Here is a 26980-nt window from a genome sequence, read left to right on the forward strand (position 1 = left end):
GAGTAAGTATGTGGTTGTGGCTACCATCAGTGAAAAGGACCAATAATTATTGTTTTATTTTACATTAAAAAATGCATGTTTCATTGTTGTTATTTTCCCTGCTTTCTGTTACTTTAATTTCAGCTGTGATCTTCAGTTTCTTCCTCTGTAAAAGCTACTTATCTCCTACTGAACATAAGTGGCTTTGTATATCATTTCCTAATATGGATTTTTATGTTCTAATCGGAGAGCTGCATCAAACCAGTCTCAGGACTGAAAACCACAACAACAACAACAACAACAACAACATTAACATTTTAATCTTGTGCATCCAAATGACAGCTGTAGATGTTAAACAATTTCTCTTTTTTTTGTCTGAAACTTGCACAAATATGGTAATTTATGGAAATTTTTGTACTTCCTGTCTAACCAGAAGAAGTTGGTCTCATGAGCAAACTTACATCAAAGCTCTCTGGCTCTGGAAAATTCACTTGATGACTGGCACTTCTTGTCATGCAATGTTTGTGCAATTGGAGCATAATTACAAAGTGATTATCATAAATTTCTAACATTTAGTAACAGAAAATATACATGACTACCTAATTATTATCGGTAGATGCTTATCTCTGCTGTACGTGATATTGATGATGCACAGTGTAGCTAACATGTTAAAACAAACCTTCACATGATGATCTGGTGCAATGGTACATATTCTCTGCCTTATATTTCACAGTGGTCTGTGGAGTATAGATGTAGATGCTATGGATGGGTCCCAATCAAAATTCCATCAAATGTGCAACACAAAAAGCTTAGAACTTTTGGTAGGTTATTGTCTGCAGACGTTAAATAATTTGGAAGAAGCATCTTTGTGCTATCAGCTGCACAATTTTATGTTTATTCTCTACTGGTTTTGAAGCTTACAAGAGAACAATTATAAAATATACACAAGCATCATAGGAAATGGAGGAATTAAAAAAAGGACATTTTTAAACTGTAATACATAAACATTGTGAATCAATGGATCAACCACACATTTCTGTCGTATGTAAGCCATACAAGCATAGAACATATTTAATTGTCATGATAGCCTGCCTTAACACAATCTATATAAAAACACTGTGCCCCTGCACAATATTTGGTGATAACTCCACACTTAATTATTGACACATTATAACTGTCAAAGGTAAAAAGACTATGTGAATGTCAAAGAGGTCAAATTGAAACACGCATACCGTGTGAATGCCTAGGAGACTGCAGATGTTTTTTGGTCTAGCCAAAGATTATAGTTGACGGAAATAATGTGGCATCCTTTCTCTGAATAACAACATAAATACATAACCTGATATAACGTGGTACATTGACTTTAGTGTTATAGAAATTTACAAGAAGCTATTTATCTGCTCTAAACATTGTGAAAGAAGTCAAGTGAAGGACTGCGATGGAATAGAACACAAAAAACTCTTATATTACATGATAATTCCAATGAAGTTGTTACGTATTTAGATCAAAAAAGACAATAAAAGTACGAGAAGTGTTGGAGCCAGGTGTGGAAACCAACCATTCAACCTGTCAAACATTAAAATTATGTTAAAGTGTCATCAAATCTTATTAAAGTATTATTTGGCCCTTGTGGGGCTCTAAAAGCTCTACAAAATGATCTCTGCTTAGTGCATGTAGACAAGTGGTCATACCTCTGGATATATCTGTCTAGATGTTATGGTTATTAAACATATGAGGAAGTGGAGGTAGAAAATGCAGTTTATTTATTATATAATAGTGCATTTTGATAAAAAGTCCACAAATAAAGTACTCCCAAGGAATGAAAATAATACTCTCGCATGTGATGTTTAATTAACAACCTTAAGTGGTAGGTTCTGTAAATCCCAAGAACACGATGACCTCAAGTGACAGATGCCATAAAACCTAGAACTCAAGTAATGGATGGTGTAGTCCCAAGTACACTATGATCTATATCTTAAATAATTTGTTTACACTATAAATGGTAAGTGTCTGTTTACATGGTATTTAGACTGAGCAATAGGTAATTTCTCAGTATCTGGATGGCCCAATCATGGTGTCAGGTCTGTAGAACTAAGACCTCAGGGGAAGGGAGGTTGGGAGGCCTTGATGATATTACCCTTCAGTAACGGAGTGCATTCCTGTAAAATCATGGGTGGTAATTGACCAGTTGATAATTGTAGTACCTAGGTGGTGAAGTAATATGTATCTCTATTTTTGTTTCATTCTTTTGACAAGACATAACTGTCAACAGCCACATGAAACTTATATCTTTGGAGTTGTACGACAAATTTTTGGGTAAAACAAGTGATATCACATTAAGCTGAGGTTCATACAATCATTGATTAAAAAGATATGTGTAAACTATCTCATATTGAGGCTCAGCCACAATGCTAGGTAAACCAGCGATACATCAAGTCACATAAGATCCCATCATAGGTTATAAAAATATACAGGTGTAAGTGCGTCATCAATTGTATATAAGGGTAGGAATATGAGAATTCTTTTTGACACATATACAAAATAGTATATATATATGTCTGCTTGTGTCTGTATGTGTGGATGGATATGTGCGTGTGTGCGAGTGTATACCTGTCCTTTTTTCCCTCTAAGGTAAGTCTTTCCGCTCCCGGGATTGGAATGACTCCTTACCCTCTCCCTTTAAACCCACTTCCTTTCGTCTTCCTCTCTCCTTCCCTCTTTCCTGATGAGGCAACAGTTTGTTGCGAAAGCTTGAATTTTGTGTGTGTGTTTGTGTTTGTTTGTGTGTCTATCGACCAGCCAGCGCTTTCGTTCGGTAAGTCACCTCATCTTTGTTTTTATATATAATTTTTCCCACGTGGAATGTTTCCCTCTATATATATATATGTTTCCTTCCAATATATATATATATATATATATATATATATATATATATATATAATAGAGGGAAACATTCCACGTGGGAAAAATATATCTAAAAAGAAAGATGATGAAACTTACCAAACAAAAGCGCTGGCAGGTCGATAGACACACAAACAATGTATGTTTGTGTTTGTTTGTGTGTCTATCGACCTGCCAGCGCTTTTGTTTGGTAAGTTTCATCATCTTTCTTTATATATATATATATATATATATATTTTGGAAGGAAACATTCCACGTAGGAAAAATATATCTAAAAACAAAGATGATGTGACTTACCAAATGAAAGTGCTGGCAGGTCAACAGACACAAACATACACACAAAATTCAAGCTTTCGCAACAAACTGTTGCCTCATCAGGAAAGAGGGAAGGAGAGGGAAAGACGAAAGGATGTGGGTTTTAAGGGAGAGGGTAAGGAGTCATTCCAATCCCGGGAGCGGAAAGACTTACCTTAGGGGGAAAAAAGGACGGTTATACACTCGCGCGCGCGCACACACACACACACACACACACACACACACACACACACACACACACACACACACACACACACACACATATCCATCCACACATATACAGACACAAGCAGACATATTGAATGAGATCCATCCTTCATGAAATCCTCCCCACTCCACCAAGAGTGTCTTTCCGCCGTCCACCTAACCTTAGTAACCTCTTTGTTCATCCCTATGAAATCCCCAAACCACCTTCCCTACCCTCTGGCTCCTACCCTCGTAACTGCCCCCGGTGTAAAACCTGTCCCATGCGCCCTCCCACCACCACCTACTCCAGTCCTGTAACCCGGAAGGTGTACACGATCAAAGGCAGAGCCACGTGTGAAAGCACCCACTTGATCTACCAACTGACCTGCCTACACTGTGACGCATTCTATGTGGGAATGACCAGCAACAAACTGTCCATTCGCATGAATGGACGCAGGCAGACAGTGTTTGTTGGTAATGAGGATCATCCTGTGGCTAAACATGCCTTGGTGCACGGCCAGCACATCTTGGCGCAGTGTTACACCGTCCGGGTTATCTGGATACTTCCCACTAACACCAACCTATGCGAACTCCGGAGATGGGAACTTGCTCTTCAATATATCCTCTCTTCCCGTTACCCACCAGGCCTCAATCTCCGCTAATTTCAAGTTGCCGCCACTCATACCTCACCTGTCATTCAACAACATCTTTGCCTCTGCACTTCTGCCTCGACTGACATCTCTGCCCAAACTCTTTATAAAAGGTCTTTAAATATGTCTGCTTGTGTCTGTATATGTGTGGATGGATATGCGTGTGTGTGCGAGTGTATACCCGTCCCTTTTTCCCCCTAAGGTAAGTCTTTCCGCTCCCGGGATTGGAATGACTCCTTACCCTCTCCCTTAAAACCCACATCCTTTCGTCTTTCCCTCTCCTTCCCTCTTTCCTGATGAGGCAACAGTTTGTTGCGAAAGCTTGAATTTTGTGTGTATGTTTGTGTTTGTTTGTGTGTCTGTTGACCTGCCAGCACTTTCATTTGGTAAGTCACATCATCTTTGTTTTATATATATATATATATGTATACACGGGCAGACGTTTGTAAAGGCAAACTTTAAATATGTCTGCTTGTGTCTGTATATGTGTGGATGGATATATGTGTGTGTGTGTGTGTGTGTGTGGGCGCGCGCGAGTGTATACCCGTCCTTTTTTCCCCCTAAGGTAAGTCTTTCCGCTCCCGGGATTGGAATGACTCCTTACCCTCTCCCTTAAAACCGACATCTTTTCGTCTTTCCCTCTCCTTCCCTCTTTCCTGATGAGGCAACAGTTTGTTGCGAAAGCTTGAATTTTGTGTGTGTGTTTGTGTTTGTTTGTTTGTGCGTCTATCGACCTGCCAGCGCTTTCATTTGGTAAGTCACATCATCTTTGTTTTTAGATATATTTTTCCTACGTGGAATGTTTCCCTCTATTATATATATATATATATATATATATATATATATATATATATATATATATATATATATATATATAGACACACACACACACACACACACACACACACACACACACACTGCTAGGGACATCGGTCCCGACTGTTGAGTATTGCGAAATATACCAAAAGAAATACATCTCTCACTATTAAAATTAAATTAAAATAATAAAAGAAATATGATTTATAAACTGTACTTCTTAGTACCTTTAGAAGAAAGTAAGCAATAATTGAAACTATCATCACTCATGTTGTTGTCATCAGTGTATGTGAAATAAGACTGCATATCATCATACCCTGCTACAATATTTTTCACATACTCAGTAAATGTTTTCATCAAATACATTTTTAAATATTTTCCTTCCCTAAGTACATACCAATAACCATTGCCATTAATTATTTTCCTTTAAATTTACCATTCATCTACCTATATGACTGATATAAGATTACGTAGTGTGGACTACCTTTATCCTTACAGACCTTATTGCCGTTGATGACAATAGCACAATGATGATAGTTTCAATTATTGCTTGCTTTCTTCTGAAGGTAACAAGCTTTAAAAAATCTTCCCACTCAGCTACATTTTGGAAATAATAATGTTTTATTATTTTAGTATAGTATTCATATTGACTGATGTATTTATTTTAGGTATACTTTGCAATACTCATCCCCCTATAATGCATTTATTATTGTATATTTGCCAAAAAGAATTCTCATGTTCTTGTCCTTTTATGCAATTGATGATACACTCGTATCTGTATATTTTTGTAACCCATGATGGGATATTATGTGACTTGATGTGTCATTACTTTACGTAGCAGCGGAGCTGAGCCTGAATATGAGATAGATTATGTACAAGCTTTTATCTATGATTGAACGAACCTCAGCTTAATGTGATATCACTTGTTTTACCCAAAAATTTGTCATATCAGTCGATACATGCAAATTGCCTTTGTATTGTTGACAGTCATGACTTCTCAAAAGAAATAAGTTCAAATAGAAATACATGATACTTTAGAGCCTAGGTACAGCCATTGTCAATTGGTCAATGTTTTTAGAGGTATTCACTTAAAGGTACAGGTCAACTGTTACTTAACCCCCCCTTCCCCTCCCCCCCCACCCTGAGGTCTTAGTTTCAGAGACCTGATGCCATGATTTGGCCATCGAGGAATTGTATCATTTATGGTCCAAACAGATGATTTCAGGTATAGACATAGTGTACTTGGGGTTACACCATCAGTTACTCAAGCTCTAGGTTTTGTGCTATCTGTCGCTCGAGGTCATCACATTCTCGGGATTTACAGAACCCATCATGTAAGGCTGTTAATTAAACATCACTTGGAAGAGTCTATGATTTACATTCCTTGGTATTACATTTATTTGTGGATTTTTTACCAAAATGCACTATTAAACTATAAATAAACTGCATATGTTACCTTTACTGGCTCTTACGTAAACTGATACCCATAACATCTAGATAGATATGTCCAGAGGTAGGACCGCTTGTGTGCATGCTAAATTGAGATCTTTTGTAGAGCTTTGCTGTCACTTATGGTTCCCACAATGGCCAAATAGTACTTTAACAAGATTTGGTTGTCACTTTAACACAATTTTAAAGTTTGTCAGGTTGAATGGTTCATTTCTATGCCTGGCACGAATGCTTCTCATGTTTTTTATTCTTTTTTTTGATATGCATACATAATAACTTCATCGGGAAGTATCACACGGTAACCTCCATTACTATCCTTTGACTTCTTTCACAATGTTTAGTGTAGATAAATACCTTATTTTTAATTTCTGTAACACTAAAGCTAATATACCACATTATATCATGTTATATATCTATGTTGTCATTCAGAGAAGGGATGCCGTGTTATTTCTGTATTTGTGACAACTGTAATCTTTGGCTGGACAAGAGAATGTTGGCAATCTTTTAGGCATCCATACTGTGTATGTGTGTCAACTTCGTCTCTTTGACATTCACATGGTATTTGTACCTTTGACAGGTACAATGTCTCATTTATTATGTGTGGAGTTATCACAAAATGTGCAGTACTGTTATTGTACCAAGGTACAGAGTGTTTATATGGAATGTATTAAGGCAGACTATTATGACAATTAAATATGTTCCACATTTGTATGGCTCATATATGATATAAATGTATGGTTGAAATCAAACGATGGAAGGTATTGATAGGAATATCAACAATGTAGGAAAAGCTAGATTGCTACTTTTATTAAAGTCACATCAAGTTGTAGACTGGCACGATTACACTCACATATAGCTTTCAGGGGGGGGAGGGGGGATGGGGGGGGGGAGGGGGTGATGGGGGGGGGGGGGGGAAGGGAAAGGCAAGCACACATGACCTCCAACTCCAGCATCTCGAGTTGGTGGTCATGTGTGCATGAGGTGTGCTCACTTGTGTGTGTGTGTGTGTGTGTGTGTGTGTGTGTGTGTGTGTGTGTGTCTCTCTCTCTCTCTCTCTCTCTCTCTCTCTCTCTACTGACGACAAAAGCTGTGGCCAAAAGCTACACTAGTGTCCAAAATTAAAGCAACAGACTGCTGCTGTTTCACTGTCCTGCATCTAATTCACAATATAATCATGTAAACTGTCAACAAATGTCATTACGATTGTGTTTTGCACAGCAGATGGCATTTTGATCAATGGACAGCCATGCCAGGAATGATGTCAGGATACCTATCAAGTGGAGTAGTGTTTGCAGGGTAGTCTCACATCCACAGTGGCTGTGTACACAGTTACAGATGGTGTAGTATGCCACAGAGAAGACACCTACTGGCTCTCAGCAGTGGAGGGCCATAGGAAGAATGGAAGCAGGAGAGTCACAAACTGATGTGGCTTGATGGCTTAATGTGAAATGTTTTGTTGTTTCTTGGAAGGGATGACAGTTTATAGAGGCAGAAACTGTATCCCAGAGACAAGGACAGGACTGACCACATGGGACATCAGAAGGAATGGACCGTTATTTGGCCGTAAGGGAGACCCGCTGTCTGTTTACCTCTGGCGTGTCTTCACAGAAGGGAACATCTAGAGTGGAGCCGTCAACATGCCACATGGACGGTCGAAGGGTGGGCCAATGTTCTTTTCACAGATGAGTCCCGATTTGGTGTGGGGAGTGATTCTTGACAGATTCGCATCTGTGGCATGGAACATGATTTCTGGACCTTCATTGTGGAAAGAGACTGATATCTAGGAGGATCCATAATGGTGTGGTCAGGTATTATGAAATTGTACAGGTGAATCAGCAAAATTTAGGCAAATCATGCACCACTTCCACATTGTCATTAATATGTCCCAGTGAATAATGGTGTGCTTGCAAGTATCTACCCAAAGCACTCCCATTGTTGCCATCTGCATTCTCCTTATGACTTCCAGCAAAATAGCCTCCCCTTTCCCCAAAGCAGAATTTGTCACAGTACAGACACACTATCTTTTGTACACCACATCCATATAAATACTAACTTTATCAACTGTTCTACGGTGTGATCTACTGATCAAATGTTCTATGGTCTAACCCATACCCACATTAACTTTTTAAAGAAAATAATCAGCTTTTGAAGTCCATAGACCAAAAATTTTGACGCAAAGGTATTACAGACATTGGCTGTGAATGGACATTGATTGAAACCAGTGGGGAAAGCTGAAAATTTGTGCCAGACTGGGATTTGAACGTGACTCTCCTGCTTACTAGGCACATGCTCTGACCACTAAGCTATGGGGACACAGTGGTCATCACAACTGCGTGGACACCTTCCACCAGACCGAAATTCTCAACTTACCCACACACTACTAATGTAGTGCCACTTGCCCATTATCCTCATTACTCACAGCATTTTGCTGACTCCTGTAATAGTTAGAGCCTGATGTGTATCTGCACTGATGAGATCATTGACCATCTCACCTTAATGCTGCAAGTAATGAGGATAATGGGCAAGTGGCACTTCATTAGTAGTGTGTGGATAAAAATTGAGACTTCAGGTGTGACGGAAGGCTTGGAAGTCTTGCTGGGCCAGTCAGTGTGGTTGCAATGACCACTGTGTAGGGATGGCTTAGTGGTCAGAGCATCTACCCAGTAAGCAGGAGACCCATGTTCAGATCCCAGTCTGGCACAAAATTTCCAACTTTCTGTATTGATTTCAGTCAATGCCTGCTTGCAGTCAGTGTCTGTAAGTCCATTGTGTCTTAATTCATACTGGCTGCTGGATCAGATCAAAAAGGTGATAGTACAGACACTATATATATAGCTACATACACAATTGTCGAAAATAGACAACGGACACACACACACACACACACACACACACACACACACACACACACACACACACACTCCCTGGCAGCTGAAGCCAGACTTCGAGCTGCAGTGCATGATGGGAGAGGCAACTGGATGGTGATAAGAAAGAGGCTCGGGTGGGGAGGGGAAGGGATAGCAGGGATACTCACCGGGTGGTGGTGCAAGAACACACATACAGGTTTTAAACTTTGCAAACTCCTGGATGACATTTCTGAACTCTGTCCCTTTTTCTTAAGTCCACTAGTTTTTTTCCTTCACCACTCTTCCTTCCCCTTCAACCCTTCTGCCACAAGAAGGAGCCACTGGTTCTAAAAGTTTGCAAACTTTAATACCTGTGTATGTGCATACTTCTACCGCCATGTGGTTAGTAGATTTTTTTTTATCAATCAAATTACATTAAATTTTTAAGGTTTGCATCAGAAGGTGGAATGACCTGAAGCATGTCATGAATGAACAGTAATAAATTTATTTTGTGATCTAGGTGAAAACTACATTTTAATGTCTGTACTCTACCAGTTTTGGAGCCTACATTAAATTGTCAGAGGAAGACAACAGTGTACCACTTGCAATAGGGCCGTGCCTAGTAAAGATTTATAGTGTTCAAACCAACCTTCAAATTAATGACAGCATTTCCTTTTTTTACTCTAATAATGGCATTGCAATACAGTCATGCCATCTACAATAAATGAAGATCAGTGAAGAGAATTACCAAACAAGGGACTGGGGAAGAAGTCATAAAGACCGATACTGTTTTTATTCTGAAGAGAGGAAGATATTTTGAATAGTAATTTTTCCTAAGTTAAAGAGGAAATGTGTTGATTTAATGAGATAGATAGATAGATAGATAGATAGAGAGAGAGAGAGAGAGATTGATGGAATAGACAGACAGACAGATTGACAGATTGAAGGGGGGGGGGGGGGGGGGAAGGGGGGAGGGGGAAAGGAGGCCATATTTTAAATGAACTGAAATTCATTCCACATCCCCTTTTCAGATGTCTCTTGTAAGTAAAACTTTGTGTAGTGTTTTATTATATTGCAATAGAACAGTAACATGCTGTGACCCATAAAGTGCAATGGTGTTACATGTGTGATATATCATTAAAGTATGGTTGGAAGTGAAGAACAATTAGCTACTTGTTACAGACACAGAACAGGCACACGTTTCACTAACACACTCCTGATAGGACATTGTTCTCAGATGTGTGGTATTTTAGTCTTGTTAGAGGGTGCACCAGATTTTGATATTTGTGGGATACCCATCCCAGTATCTGATATTTTAAAGAAAGTGTGTTTCATTTCCTGAGGGCAGTGGCAACTTATAATGCTCCCTCAGTATGTCCAGAAGTTGACACTGTTGTGATAGACATAAGTTTTCACACTGGTATTTTTACTGTATTGCATAGCTGGTGACTCAGAATAATCTACCAGACTCTATAGTCTTGTTACTGTGCTTGTATTTTTCTCTTTCTCTTTGCTGTTTCAGGATAATTTATTTCTATATATGCATACGTAATTTTAGTACAAGTTATGTCATATGTCAAAATTGAGTTCGCTCAATTTAATCCATGAACCATAAGATATTTTGGGTTACATATGCAGGAGGGCTGCCTGTAGCGTAGATATTGAGAACTTTTGAGATAAATATTCAACAAACCAGCTGTCTTGTATTAAGTCTGTCAACATTTGTTTCAGCATGGACTACTGTGATGAGGCAGGTACTGATCCACCAACACCCCCAATGGGTGACACCCAGCTGCAGCAAGCTAACAAGCTTTATCAAGTTGCCGCCTTTACAACAAAGAAGTTTTATTTGGAAGGTGTTTCATTATATACAGATGAATTTCCCTCCCAAGCTAGGACATTTTCTCGATCTGTAATGTCATCGTCAACAAGTTCCACGCCAGAATCCAAGGTTTGTATCGTTTCAGGATTTTATTTTACCATTTCAGTCAAATTTTGTTCCATTCAATCCATTTCTGCTGTGAGATGCAGATGAAACAGATAAATAACTGTTGCCTGAAATGAAAACCCTATAGTTATCAAAATTCAGCAGCAAAATGCATAAATGCTTTGTGAGATATTGTGACATTTTTTTTATGCATTAAAAAACTGATGTTAATCCTGACCACTGTATGTATTAATTGTATACTGCCTTATGTGTTCCAGCTTTACGACATTCTCAAAGGTTCAAAATGTCTATAGCACATTCTTAGTAAGATGAAACTGAATTTGTCAAATGTGGATAAATAGTATCTGCCCTACATTACTTGATGACATCTGAATGCAAAATGACTGGACCAATTTATCTAATCACTAAAAGGCTTATGTAAATTATAATATGACAGAAAAACCGCACAAAGTCACAGTTTTTTCCTTTCTTATCTTGTTGACTGCATCACAAGGCATTTCAAGAACCTATGCCTTCTGTGTCCCTCAGACAATACTAAAGTTATAACAGTATTTTTTCAGGATTTGCCTGCCCCTGATACTTCCACTGTAGTTTCGATGTTCCTTTTCTTTCTTTTTCTCCTATCCACATTAAAGTATAATTTAATAATTTGTTCTCATTTAATGCTACAGTGTATTTGTAGAAAAAGAAAAACTTTCCTTAGCACAACCGGTTTGTGATGAGCATCAAACTTCTTCCATTTTTGTGTTCAGAAAAATTACAGGTGAACTTAACATATTTTAGCAAAATTTTCAATACTTTTAGGCATTTGTTAAAAGCTGTGTGGCTTCAGACATGCATATAATTGCTACAGAAATTTTTTTCAATGTATCTTGATCACAAAATGAACAGCAATACTGTTAGTGTATCATTCAGCTCACGCAGAGTGGTGACTGGCTAGGATCACCCAAATAACCACATGTACTGTTCCACAGGTAGAAGAGAGGGGCATTTCTTTGAGAGATTCCCTTCCCTCTTTCTCCCTGGCTTGTCTAGCTCCAAAAAGTGGTTAGTAACAGTGTTGTCAGGTTTTGGGCGATTCTCTGGAATTTGGGTATTTTGAGAGCTTAGGGGCTTTAATAAGCCACATATTACATGGTTAGATGCCACTTCATAATTCTAAACTTGTGGGTATTTCAAGGGTATTTTTGTCAGAGTTGGAGGGTAAAAAAGATATTTCAGATTGGGAACATGGGTTAGCAGTGTCTTTTGTTCTGCTGTTATTTACCCTGCCATCTTTCTGCTGATAGCAATGCTCTCTTCAAGTGTTTTGGTGTTAAAGAAAAAGATCTGTTGCTTAATTTTTCCACTGGTAAGTGCATTTTTTCTGTTATATTTTTAATAAACACCATAAAAGCTCATTAAGTTGCTAATCTTTTTGTAATGCTTCTTCTGAAACACATTTTTTTAAGCCTAATGTATGACCTCATGGTAGACCACTACTCCTGTAATATTAATTAACTAATTACTTAATTAATTAATTACTTAATTGACTAGATAAAATCTATGCACCAAGTAGTGGAAGAACACACACATAAAAGACGGTTGTAATTGGCAAGCTTTTGAAGCCAGTGGCTCCTTCTTCAGGCAGAAGCATTGAATAGGAAGGAAAAGGACTGGAGACGTCTAGGAAAAGGGGTAGGTTTCAGGAAAGCCACCCAGAACTGCGGCTCGGGGGAGACTTACTGTACGGGATGAGAAGGAAAGACTGATTGTGATTGTTGGGGACTGCATTGGATGAGATTTGAAAACCTGAAACCTTAAAGGTGGAAGACAGGGTAACCTGCTGACAGAGATTACTGCTTAAATCTCATGCATGAGTTAATAAGAGTGAAAAGCTGAGTGCATTTTATGTAACAGAGGTGGGATTCTACCCCCAGACACCAGTTTCTCAGAACCCTGTTGGTGGGAACTAGCACTGCAACATGTCCTTTGTTCCCCACTACTCACTTGGCCTTAATTTACATTAATTTCTTCACTGTAACTACTCTTTGTTTCACTCCTTTTTAGTTTTATAATCTTTCCTTGTCTTTCCCATCTATTTTTCACCCCCCCCCCCCCCTCCCACCTCTGATACGTACAATGCACTTAAGCAGTAATCTCTGTCAGCATGTTACCCTGTCTTCCAACTTCATGCTCTCTGGTTTTCAAATCTCGTCCGATGCAGCCCCCAACAATCAGTCTTCCCTTCTCATCCCATGCAGTAAGTCTCCCTTGAGCCACGGTTCTGTGTGACTTTCCTGAAACCTATCCCTTTTCCTAGACCTCTCCAGTCCTTTTCCTTCACCTCTCTTCCTTCCCATTCAATGCTGCTGCCTGAAGAAGAGGACACTGGGTCTGAAAGCCAATTACAACCGTCTTTTATGTGTGTGTTCTGTCACCACTTAGCGAGTAGATTTTTTGTCTATACAATTAATTTTGTCAATAATTGATTGTTTTTGTAATTAATTAATTAATTTTGTTCTGTTGGCTGACATTTTAAAAATTTGTGGTTTTTTTATTAATTTATTTTATTTTTTGTTCCTAGTCCTTGACTATTTTTATGTATATAAATTGCAGTGACATAGATTCCTGATAATCACCTGCGGAAGAATAGAGAAATTATGTCTATCTTTGGTACAAAAAAAAAAAAAAAAATACCGTGGTGCAACAATTTTTTTAAAAAAATGAGTGTACTCATATGGAATGGCCCAAAGTTGACTTTATATTATCTGATAATGTTTCTAAACAGATTTTTCGCCAGGAATATTGTCTCAATTTAAATGATATGATGCCATGTGGAATGATTCTAATAGGATGAAAATTTTATGAAATCTTTTGGAGAATCCTTGGATTTTTTTCTGACCAATTCTGTACATACCATGTTTGTGGTGACTTTTGTCCATTAGGTTCATATTAGCCCTATTGCATCATATTTTTCATACCTTCATCTATGGTTTGGCTTTGTGTGTTCTGTAGCTTATTGCTCTGGTATGGGACTTTTAATTTGCTTATTGAATGTTTTATTCTGAACCACAAACTACTTATATTGCAAAGTAATTTTCTTTGTTGACAGTCTTCTTCAGATTATGTGCTATCACACTGTACATACATCTGCACTATGATTTGCACCTCTGTCTTTCTCTTGGATATCTCTTAGCATCCTTCTGTGTTATAAAGCATCTTATTTAAAAACTTCTTCCTTCTTCTTCAGTGGTGCCAGACCTTGTATCATCAGTTAAACTCATCATGTTTATTATATACTATCTGACAAACCCTGCATTTCCTGGGTATTCATTTTGCAAATTTTCAATTAGGAGCAAAAACGAAAAATGAACAGTGTTTGTCATGTAAATTGTAAAAACTCCATTTCCACATATTTCTGAAAACACCTTTGAACCTATGAAACAGTCGTACAAAAAAATATGTATAATGTACAAATGTATCGGTACAACTGCTTCACCTGTCTACAAGGTGATTTTGTAACCGTGTCCATGGCGACGCCTATTTTGTAACCGTGTCCATGGCGACGCCTCTTCATAACTCTATAGGCAGCTGTTTTTTTCGCCTACAGCCATTTGCAGTTCGCAGTCGAAAGCTGCCAAAAGCGCTGCCAGGCGTCAGGAATTTCCTTAGATTGACTCGACTTTCCTTAAGTTGACTTGACTATAGAAGTTTCTTAGCAGTAAAGAATAAATATTTTAAAACTTCATTCGTGATCCGGCATTTTTTCATGCGTCTCAGTGTGTATTATGTCATATCTTCTGAACTGTGTGTGATACCATGATGTAATTTTGTAGACACGTTTGGTGACGTGTATGAATCCTGTATGTGAAATTTGTTGTGAATAGAATTAGTAGCACATAAGTAATATATTTAACTGTCCTGCATGGTGCGGCATTTTTTCACAGATCTCATTGTTTATGAAGTCATATCTTGTGAAATGTTATAGGTAGATAGTTCTTATCCACACAGCAATTGTTGCTTCACAGTAAGGCATGTGTGTACCAAGTTTGGTTGAAATTGGTTCAGTGGTTTAGGAGGAGATGAGTAACATACACATGTTCTCACATACATGCGCGCGCGCGCACGCACATACACACACACACACACACACACACACACACACACACACACACACATTTTTTTAATAATATGTTTGAATATTGCCCTTTGCTTTCTAGAAATTCCTCACTCTGTGGCACACCTCCCCCCTCTGATGGTGTTGCATACTTTGATTGCCCCACAACTAACAATACATGGGAGACTGATGCAGTGGTAGTACATATGACAAACTTTCTACACTATTAGTAGCTAAAAAAAACTTTTAAAATTTGTGGTGCTTCAACACATATCATACCACTTCCAAAAAAAGATGTACACTGTGTTAAATGCATTGATGCCATGTGGTACACTGAGACTTTCAACGTCAATTATAAATTATGGTCGTAGGCTTTCAGCTGAATTTAGAAGTGTCCAGTGTGCCAATACTGTTCATTGAGGAGTATTTACAGTTTGCACATTGTGTGTCTGTACCAGGGTTCAGTGTCTGACAATAATATCAGGAGTGACAGCAAACAAGAAATGATGCTGCTCGCAAAGACTGCAGCACTTGAGGGGCTGCCTTGTTACTGACAGTGATAACACTGTTGGCCAAATAATAAGCACCACGCGTCCTTGATCATGTAAGGCTGGCAAATGCTAATTATCATCAGCTCATTTTCTGCTTGCCTCTGCCCCTGGGTATTGAGAGCACTCATTAGACCTATTAGTTGATTATTCCTGTTATTTTTGGGCTTCATATGTACTTTTATGGGGCTACTTGTGTACTGGCTGTTTGCTTACCTCAGCTTGGTGCATTAACGAGTAGTAGAGGAAGTGGGGAACTAGGCAATAAAATAACTGTTCCACGCACAAGGAATTCAGACTTCTTTACCTACTTGTAGGAAGGGTTTGTCCTTGTATTAACACTGTGAGTAGCCAATTGTAGGCTACACTTTACCTTCTGCAGTTACTCAACAGAAAAAAGTTATATTTATTAGAGAAAAAAAATAGAAAAAGTTAATTGATGCCTTTTATATATCTGAAATTGACATACCAGAATCATGTCGATTATGTTTAAGTTAACTCCTAGCTATTTGCAAAGGGTGTCTTAAAAATGAAGTAGAACCATGAATAATGGGCTGAAACATGTGCATGCATTCCCACCAATGTGTGTGTGCATGCGCGCACACGCGTGCGCTTACACACACACACACACACACACACACACACACACACAAATTTTAGAAAGAACACATTACACTTCTGCAGCTTGTCACTCCAAGAAGTAATTTAACAAAGGCCTAAACAGAATTTGAAAGGATGGAGTATATGGCAAGGAAAGCAATCATGAGGTGAGCCAACATCATGTGGAAAAGCTGCTCGCATGTTGATGTGTCTCTTCACATACTGTATTTGGCAGCATATAAGCCACACTTTTTTTCCTTTGAAAACAGGCCAAAAACTGGATGCGTCATACATGCCGATAGGAAGTTAAGGTATCTGTAAGCTCCATTTCTTCAAAATTTGTTTGGGATTGAAACAATTCATTGTTATCTTCCTTGTGAATTTTGAGCATTCCAGTTGTGTTGAGCTCAGTTGCCCCCCCATGAACCATGGACCTAGCCGTTGGTGGGGTGGCGAGCATGCCTGAGTGATACTAGCTGTACTATAGGTGCAACCATGACAGAGGGATGTCTGTTGAGGAGCCAGACAAACATATGATTCCTGAAGAGAAGAAGCAACATTTTCAATAGTTGCAGGGACAACAGCATAGATGATTGACTGATCTGGCCTTGTAACATCAACCAAAACAACCTTGCTTTCCTGACACTGCGAACAGCTAATAACAAGGGGAAACTACAGCCATAATTTTTGCAGAGACCATGAAGCTTTACTGTATGGTTAAATGATGATAGTGTCCTCTTGGGTAAAATATTCTGAAGATAAAAATAGTCCCCCATTGGGATCTCTGGGCAGGGACTACTCAGGAGGATGTCATCATCAGGAGAAACAAAACTGACATTCTATGGATTGGAGCTTGGAACGTTAGATCCCTTAGCCACAGAGGTAGGTTAGAAAATTTAAAAAGGGAAATGGATAGGTTGAAGTTAGATATAGTAGGGATCAATGAAATCTGGTGGCAGGATGAACAGGACTTCTAGTCAGGTGAATACAGGGTTATAAATACAAAGTCAAGTAGAGGTAATGCAGGAGTGGGTTTAATAATGAATAAGAAAATAGCAATGCCGGTAAGCTACTACGAACAGCATAGTGAATGCATTATCATGCCTAAGACAGACACAAAGCCAACACCCACCACAGTAGTACGAGTTTATGTGCCAACTACCTCCGCAGACAATGAAGAGTTTGAAGAAATGTATCATGAGATAAAAGAAATTATGTGAATAGTTAAGGGAGATGAAAATTTAATCACGATAATGTTAGAAGCTGAAGAAAGGAATTAAAATTTGTGTCACAGGTGGAACTTACCACAGCTGGGACTTGAACCCGGGTTTCCTTGGGTACTAGGCAGGTGCACTAGCCATTACAGCAGCACAGCAGTATAGCTAACACGGCTGCTTGGGCTACCCTAGTCCACCTCCCTAACACAAGCTTCAGTTCACGTCTTCAGCTTATTTACCCCTTCTAAAATCGTCACTATTGCCGAGGCTCTCCGGTATTGGAATAGCACCCCAGCCTGGGACATAAGGGGAAATCCTACCTATCTCTCAGTCATTGGTAATCTATAGATCTGATACAATTAAATTTTCTTGGAGACATGTGTGTCTCAAATTTATCCTCAAAAATGTTAGAAGCGGAAGAAATGAATTAAAATTTGTGCCACTTCTGTGACTTGAACCCTGGTCTCCTTGCTTACTAGGTCAATGTGCTAGCCATTACACCACCACAGCAGTGTAACTAAAACAGTTGCACGGACTGCTCTAGTCCAATGCTCTTCCTAAGACAAACTTCAGTTCACATATTCAGCTGATTTTCCCCTTCTTAAATTGTCACAACTACCAGGGCTCTCTGGTTTTGCAGCTGTGTTAGCTATACTGCCGTGGCAGTCTAATGGGTAGCACGCTGACCTAGTAAGCAAGGAGACCAGGGTTCAAGTCACAGAAGTGGCACAAATTTTAATTCATTTCTTCAGCTTCTAACTTTACCAAGGATAAATCGAAGAGGACATAGATGGAGAGGAGGTGGGAGATATCATACTGCGAGAAGAATTTGATGGAGCACTGAAAGGCCTAAGTCGAAACAAGGCCCCAGGAGTAGATGACATTCTGTCAGAATTACTGATAGCCTGGGTAGAGCCAGCCATGACAAAACTCTTTCCATCTCATATGCAAGATGTAAGAGACAGGTAAAATACCCTCAGATGTCAAAAAGAATGTAATAATTCCAATCCCAAAGAAAGCAGCTATTGACAGGCATTAAAATTACCAGGCAGTCAGTTTAATAAAAGGAAAAAATTTCCAGAGAGATGTAGGTACATGCGATACAGCATTGACCCTATGATTTATCTTAGAAGATAGGCTAAGGACCGGCAAACCTATATTTCTAGCATTTGTAGGTTAGAGAAAACTTTTGACAATGCTGACTGGAATATTTTCTTGGAAATTATGAAGGGAACAGGGGTGAAATACAGGTAGGGAAAGGCTATTTACAACTTGTACAGATACCAGATGGCTGTTATAAGAACCAAAGGGCACGAAAGGGAAGCAGTGGTTGAGAAGGGAGTGAGACAAGGCTGTAGCCTGTCCCCAAAGTTATTTAGTTTGTACATAGAGCAAGCAGTAAAGGAAAGCAAAGAAAAATTTGGAGTAGGAATTAAGGTTCAAGGAGAAGAAATAAAAGCATTAAGGCTTGCTGCCGATGTTGTAATTCTGTCAGAGACAGTAAAGGACATGGAAGAGCAGTTGAATAGAATGGACAGTGTCTTGAAAGGAGGATATAAGATGAACATCAACAAAATCAGAATAAGGGTAATGGAATGTAGTTAAATTACATCAGGTGTTGCTGAGGAAAATAGATTCAGAAATGAGACACTTAAAGTAGTATATGAGTTTTGCTATTTGGACAGCATAATAACTGATGATGGCTGAAATAGAGAGGATGTAAAATGTAGACTGACAATGACAAGATAGGCATTTCTTAAATTTGTTAACATCAAATATAGACTTAAGTTTTAGAAAGTCATTTCTCAAGCTAATTGTCTGGAATGTAGCCATGTATGGAAGTGAAACATGGACGATAAACAGTTTAGACAGGAAGAGAATAGAAGCTTTTGAAATGTGGTGTTACAGAAGAATGCTGAAGATTGGATGGGTAGATCACATTACTAATGAAGAGGTACTAAACAAAATTGGGGAGAAAAGAAATTTGTGGCATAACCTGACTAGAAGAAGGGATCGGTTGATAGGACACTTTCTAAGGCATCAAGGGATCACCAGTTTAATATCGGAGGGAAGTGAGTGGGGTAAAATTACAGAGGGAGACCAAGAGATGAATACAGTAAGCAGATTCAGAAGGATGTAGGCTGCAGCAGTTACTGTGAGATGAAAGGACTTGCACAGGATAGAGCAGCATGGAGAGATGCTTCAAACCAGTCTTCGGACTGAAGACCACAACACACCGAGTTCAGTCGATGGACATGTGCCTTCATTAATGGCTTTTATATTATTTGTTCAAGCTTCAGTTATTGTTGTGTTTAGTGTGGCAGTCCACTTGTGTCATACCTAAGTTGTAGTTTTATTTGCAACCTATGACTGAGAAACGCATTGCTGTGCCACAGCATTTAAGTTGCACGTGATTCCATACGGTAAAAAGCATGGAAATAGGGCTGCAGAAAGGCATTTTGAGCTACCTCCAACTGAAAAAATGATAATAACTTTGCAGAATCAGGAAAATGATTTAAAGAAAGCACCTCGCAATAAACATAATCTGATGAGTGGAATTGGAACTCTTAAATAGACAAAAATTGAAGGAGAAATCAATACTTCTATTTTAGAGAACACACAAGTGGGAATTTCAGTTTCTACAAAAATGATCATTCATCAAGAGAAAACGATATCCACTAACAAAGGGATTGCTGACTTTTACTGAATCAACATTATGAAGTTCAGAATATATGAAGAGGTATTGGCTTTGTATGTCAATGAAGACAAAGATATCACAGAAGATGGCAGCTGAGTACAAAGAACAAATTGTTGAATTTCATCAATTTGTCATTAACACAAGGAAAAGAGAAAACTTTGAACTTTCACAAACTGAAAACATGGAAGAGACTTCACTGGTCTTTGATGTGCCTTCTAACAACACTGCGGATTCCACGAGCACCAAAAGCATTTTTGCCAAAACCTCAGGCAGTACAGAGTCGTTTTAGCTTGCTGTTCTGATGGGACAAAATTGCCACCACTTCTGATTTTTAGAAGAAAGGTGCTTCCTAAGGAATAATTGGCAAACGGAGTATTCATTCATGTACGCAATGAAGGCTGGCTGGATGGAGAGGGAATGAGGTTTTGGATAGATAAGATGTGGTCTAGGCCACCTGGAGACGGAATGTATTGAAGACTCAGTTAGCTGTAATTCTAGAAGAGCTTCAACCATTAAATGTATGTATCAACAAACCATTTAAGGGGCTTAATAAAGGGAACAGAACGGATGGGTGCAGTCTACAGATTTTGAAACTACACTGTCATGAAGGAGCAACACATCTAGCATTTCTCAAGTTTGTGAGTGGATCAAAGCTTCATAGGTCTCCATAAAAATCGAAACTGTGATGAAATTGTTTAAGAAGTGTGGAATTAGTAGTGCACTGCATCCTCAGTATCCAGAGGATAATTTGTTGTATGAGGATTCATATTCTGTTATGGCAGCTTCAAGTATTCTTCCTTTAGCTCTGTAGATGAATTTTGCAGATTTGAAATTGATCGCTTTTACTTATTTATGTGGCCTAGATATATGATGTACACACATCAAAAAATGTTTTGCATCACCACGGTTCCGATAACTCCTGAAGATAGACGTTGACTATGGATATTGTATCACCGACACAGTCCCTTTGACTGTTCAGACATGTCACTAAACCTGCCCAAAGATGTAAACAACCATGCATGAGAAGTGCCTATTAGATGGAGAGGGGTCCAACAGCCAATCAGTTCCAGTCATTTCACCAGGAAGAAGGTACACAGTTCGTGTTGTCTGTATTTCAACCATCCCTAGACAGTCAATACTGAGGTTCAATTGTATCTGCATTGTTACTTTGTGCCAGAAAGGGCTCTCAACAAGTGAAGTGTCCAGGTGTCTTGGAGTGAACCAAAGCGAAGTTGTTTGGCTTGGAGGAACCCTGACAGCAATGCCACCATGCTGTAATGCTTTTTGTGCAGCCACAGGACGTTGTGTTATGAATCAAATTGTGAGCAATATGCTGCCTGATGTACAACTTCACTCCCCATGTCCATGATGAGGTCCATCTGTGCAACCACGACACCATGCAGTGTGGTACCGATTTGCCCAGCAGCATGCCAAATGGACAGGATTGGCATCACATTCTCTTCATCAGTGAGTGTAGCATATGCCTTCAACCAGACAATCGTCGGAGATGTGTTTGGAGGTCAGGCTGAACGCCTTAGATGCACTGCCCAGCGAGTGCAACAAGGTGAGGGTTTCCTGCTGTTGGGGGGGGGGGGGGGTGTCATTATGTGGGATCGACTTACGCCACTGGTGGTCATGGAAGGCACCGTAACAGCTGTACAATACGTGAATGCCATCCTTCGACCGATAGTGCAACCATACCGGCAGCATATTGGCCGGGCATTCGTCTTCATGGACGACGATTCGTGCCCCCATCATGCACATCTTGTGAATGACTTTCTTCAGGATAGCGACATCGTTTGATTAGAGTGGCCAGCATGTTCTCCAGACATGAATCTTTTATGCTAATGCAGGTTATACATTGGCAAATACGGTACTTTCAGCAACATCATTGATTGAAGATCGTCATAGTCCAGCAGAAAAGTAACACCTAAATAGTGATATCTGTTAGTGCAAATGAGGATTGCACATTCATGAGATTGTGCCAATAACATCTGCAGTTAGCATGATAAAGTGCTTAAGCTGCAGGAACATAACAAGGACCAGATGTTTCACCTGCTTCCGCAACAGCAACAAGTGGCCCTTCCACCACGTATCACAATGTTGCATCCACCAACATTTCTGAAAGTTTTTACCCTTCTCCACGAAGCATGAAGAAAATGCAATCTGAAATACAAGTAAACCAACAATTTTTTTAAAGAATTGAATTCCTGTCTGTAAAACAACTTCAAATTTATAACTACTTTACAGATTAATTAATGTTTTAAATATTTTATTAAGCATGTAACTGATAAAAAGTGTAGAAAAGGTTTGAAATTATGCTGAAAGTGTGTTGGACTTCACTAAGTGCTCTCGTAATCAAATACTGGATGAGTAAAGTCTGTGTGTTTGTGTGGTGTCAGTTACACTGCCCCCATATGCACACATGGTTTCTAACTATAGTACTTGTCTTATTGTGTTAAACGTTTAACATAATATTATATCTCTTAATTATGACACTATTCTTTTTTTTTTAATTCAGTCAGTAATTCATGGAATATTGAAAATGAGATTCTTGTTGCCCTTGGATGCTGTTAGATAGGCAACCTGTAACTGTTTTAGGTTTCTGGCTAGTTGCTTAGTAACCCAGACATGCAAAATTTTTCAAAAGGAAGTTTTATACTTGAGGCATGTGCCCAGTATTTTACCAGCAGAATAACACTTGACAATTACTTTCTTCCATGATATACTAACATACTGAATTCCAAACATATTTAAGAAAAAATTAAGGATCACACAGTAATTATTTCCCGTTCTGGTGAAATTTCACCATTCTTGAACCTGTTATCCTGGAAAGAAACTAAGTTTGAATTGGCCGTGCATTTCAAGCACTCCAAAGATATTTGTGTACTACCTACACCTAATGTGATTTTGAACATTTCCCAGCATAATGAGTATTCCTTAAGATTTCAGGTTGGGACCTGGAGGACATCAACATCTTCCCATGATATTTCATCTAACGACATTTCAGCCATCTTCATATGGAAAACCCACCTCCTCCTCTTCTTCTTCTTCTTCCACTTCTTCTTCTTCCACTTCTTCTTCTTCTACTTCTTCTACGTGAAACATAGATGCTTATCCAGGTTGTCCTCAGAGTCCCTTCCAATGCCATTTACCAGTTTCAATGAGTTGATGGAAAGGTGGGAGAATTACATGCGTAAGTTCTATCTGCACCGCCAGGTAAGGTGTATCGTTGATTCAGTTGACAAGGCTGCCTTGTTGTTGTCTAGCAGTGTGGGTTTATACAATGTTGTCCAAAATTTGAAGCCCTCCACTGAGCCCAAGAAAATTCCCCTTGATGAGCTTTGTTGGTTGCTTGCACAGTAGTTTGGACATGAAACCCATGTGGTGGCAGTGTGGTTGCAGTTTAACCAACACTACAAGCACCTTGGGCAGTTGTGTGTGCCCTAGATTGCCAATTTGCTGGGCCTCTCGTGCAAGTGTCATTTTCAGTGTCCAAAATGTTCTACCTCTTATGCAGACTCGCTAATTGAGGATGTGATTATAAGATTATCTCCTGATCTCAAGGTTCAGTCTATGGCCTTGTCTGACCCTTCAGATAGTTGGCAGGAGGGTCAATTGGGTGCATTTGGTAAACAACCTCCAGTGTCACGCAGGATATCCCAGATGGCCTTGCTTCCTGCTGAGTCACTATGTGTTGCCAACATTTTATTTTCTGGTGCAGTGGTGTCGCAGTACAGCCCCTCCTTGCCTGTGCTGAGCTTGGTGAGTTCACGCTGCTCCCAGCATTGTAATTCCCACAAGTGTCGTTTTTCAGGTCCTCGATTTTGTTCCTCTTCTGCACGTTGGGCGAGCTGGCGGTCCTTTTCCGATTGTTATTTGTTGCATGTTCGCCATGACTGCTCACACACACCAGGAATGTGTGGGGTATGCCAGCTGATTGATCATTTGCAACTATTTGATGTGCCTTGATTTAGTCATCATATGCCCCTGTGTTTTCATTGGACTCTGGGGCTGTCTCCGATGTCCCACAAATATTTTCCTGATGTTAGTAGTGGATGGGCAGCTGGTCAAATTTCAGGTGACATGGGAGAGATGGTCAGCTTTGTTAACTTAGATAAGAACAGGCTGTTGGGCTGTCTGGAGCTGCAATGGCCTCTCCATCAGGTTGTGTTATATAGTAAACAGCACATTCCTTTGTGAGGGCAGTTCTTCTTGTCCACGCGTTACAAGAGGTGGAATGGCAATTTACCTTGTTGGTGGTCAATTCACTGTTGGCCCAAAATATCTTTGGACTCAATGCTTTTTCTGTTCTTGGCTGCCAGATCATTGACAAAGTGCATTTTGTGTATCAGTGTGTTCCATTTCATAATTTTGGACTCCTTGCAGCAGCCCCACAGCCTGCTGTATCCACCTTTATACCATGTTTTTAATGCAAAAACTCTTTCTTCATTAGAAAACATCTTCAAAACAGGTTAGAATCAAGAATAAACAATGTGAGAGATGTTCGATTTAATAGTAGTAAGCTCTGGTGTTTGTATCAGTAATTATCTGAAAAAAATATAGCAATGAACTCTGGTGTTTCAAACTATAATTATCACAAACGAGCAGGATTACCTTAATGTTTTCAGTGGGTAGTGACTTTTGACCCACCCTGTATTTTGAAATACACCACTCTCAGTTAATATGTCTGCTAATGGTTCTACAGTAAATGTTGCTCTACCTCTGATATTAACTCCCGGTATCTTATCGGCAACCCATTGAATATTTATTAGGTACTCCCGTTATAATTTGAACAATATTATGAAAACAATAGATTGCTACTCACCATAAAGATGACATGTTGAGTTTCAGACAGGCATGCTGAAAAGACTGTTACACACTGAGTTTTCAGCCAAACCCTTCTTCAAAAAGAAAAGAAAACACACATACATTCTAACAAGCAAGTAGAGTGCAATTGTGGTCGCAGCCGCCAGTGTGTGCTGTTATGTGTGTGTAAGGTGTACAGGGTGCAGCACTTAAATCCGGACAAATGAAACTTTTTAAAAGCAAATTTATTAAAATAAAATAAAAATGAAAATAAAAATTGTTTTGCGTATAAATAGTGGTATCTTTCAAGAGTTAACATCACATGATGTAACACCCTTCAGCTGAAATGACCAGCACCAATCTTGTCCTGAAGCACTTGCATGCACTTTTTAAACCAGCGCTGTCCATATTTGTGAACACTGCTTCAATAGCAGTGCATTGAGGTGCAACATTAGGGTGCCTTAACGTATTGGTAGCTCTTTCAACTATGCTCCAAACATTGTAGTTGAGGGGCTTCAAATCTGGCCCATTAGGGGGCCAAACTCCTTCGATGAGGACATGTCAACATTATCCAAGAGGCAGTTTGGGACTAAATGGCTCGTATGAGGTCCTCGTTTGCCATCCAACACATTGTTTGCTTCCTGACGTTCAATACTGTTGTCAGTATCCTTAGCAATTGCCCTGGCTCCATGGAAATCAGCTCTTGAGCCTTTTCGACGACTGCTGCAGTTCGTGACAAGTGATTGCTTGAATGAGGTTTCCTCAATGGGTTAGCAGAACTTTCCCCAGACTTCTCTGAAGCATCATACTTGACCACAGTATTGTAAACAGTTGAACTCGGGTATCTGAAGAATTGAACTTTTTCAGGGGGCTAACGCCTAGTGCTAAGACTTTCTATAATCGCGGCTGTTCATTTGTACTCCACACTTGTCCCTAACGTTTTGGCAATTTTGAGGTTCTGACTGTTTACCAGATGCCTGTGGCTTTCAAGAAGGCCAGTCGCAACCTCTGGTGTAAATACGATATGGGGGAAGTTAAAATTGAAATTTATCTGAATTTAAGTGCTGCACCCTGTACTTACTTACTTGCTTGTGTGAATGTATGTATGTTTTCTTTTCTTCTCTGAAGGAGGCTTTGGTTGAAAGCTCAGTGTATAACAGTCTTTTCATTGTGCCTGTCTGCAGCTCAGCATGTCATCTTTATGGTGAGTAGTGATCTATCCTTTTTATAATATTGTTGATACTCCTGTCTGAACTTTCCTTTATAATTTTAGATAGTTCATCATGTGTCGCAGCGTACATGAGAGTAAAATTTTTTGATCTGACTCTAGTCTCGTATTGGCTGGCTGATTTTCATTATACATATTCATCAACTGCTGTGCTATGTTTGAGAAATAACGGTTGAAAGCACTAGCCACTTGTCTGGGGCCAGTTAGTTTGTAGTTTTTCTTAATCATCCATATATTATTATGATTTACTGACCTTGCACCCATTTCTCTTTTTTTAACTTGTCATGTTACTTTAGTTTTTTTGGTACCTTTTGAGGTAGGTAAGAAATTCAGATCTTTATCCCTTTTGTGATCCACTTGACTGTTTTTGTACGGATGTGAGTGTAACTTTTCCTTGGAAAAAGTTATTTGAAGAAGGAAAAAAAAAAAGGTAAATGTGGTCATAAACTTATTATATTTGTCATTGGTATCATTATAGTTGTATATATCATTCCAATTTTCCCCCTTCAGGAGAAAAGAAATATTCCACATTTTCAGTAGTGAAATTGATTACATTGTATCAATATAATGGAAGGAAACATTCCACGTGGGAAAAATTATATATAAAAACAAAGATGAGGTGACTTACCGAACAAAAGCGCTGGCAGGTCGATAGACACACAAACAAACACAAACATACACACAAAATTCA

General features: G+C 39.1%; 1 protein-coding gene across 1 annotated transcript in view; it reads left to right on the plus strand.

Moving 5' to 3' along the window:
* The window catches only part of LOC124612275 (autophagy-related protein 2 homolog A), a 492429-nt gene that overhangs the window by 80309 nt on the left and 385140 nt on the right, over positions 1–26980 (plus strand). The window contains exon 5 of the mRNA XM_047140377.1: positions 10874–11093. Coding sequence (XP_046996333.1) covers positions 10874–11093 — 220 coding nt within the window. The remainder of the gene's footprint in view (positions 1–10873; positions 11094–26980) is intronic.

The sequence above is a fragment of the Schistocerca americana genome, chromosome 4 (assembly GCF_021461395.2).
Source record: "Schistocerca americana isolate TAMUIC-IGC-003095 chromosome 4, iqSchAmer2.1, whole genome shotgun sequence".
NCBI classification, from domain to species: Eukaryota; Metazoa; Arthropoda; class Insecta; order Orthoptera; family Acrididae; genus Schistocerca; species Schistocerca americana.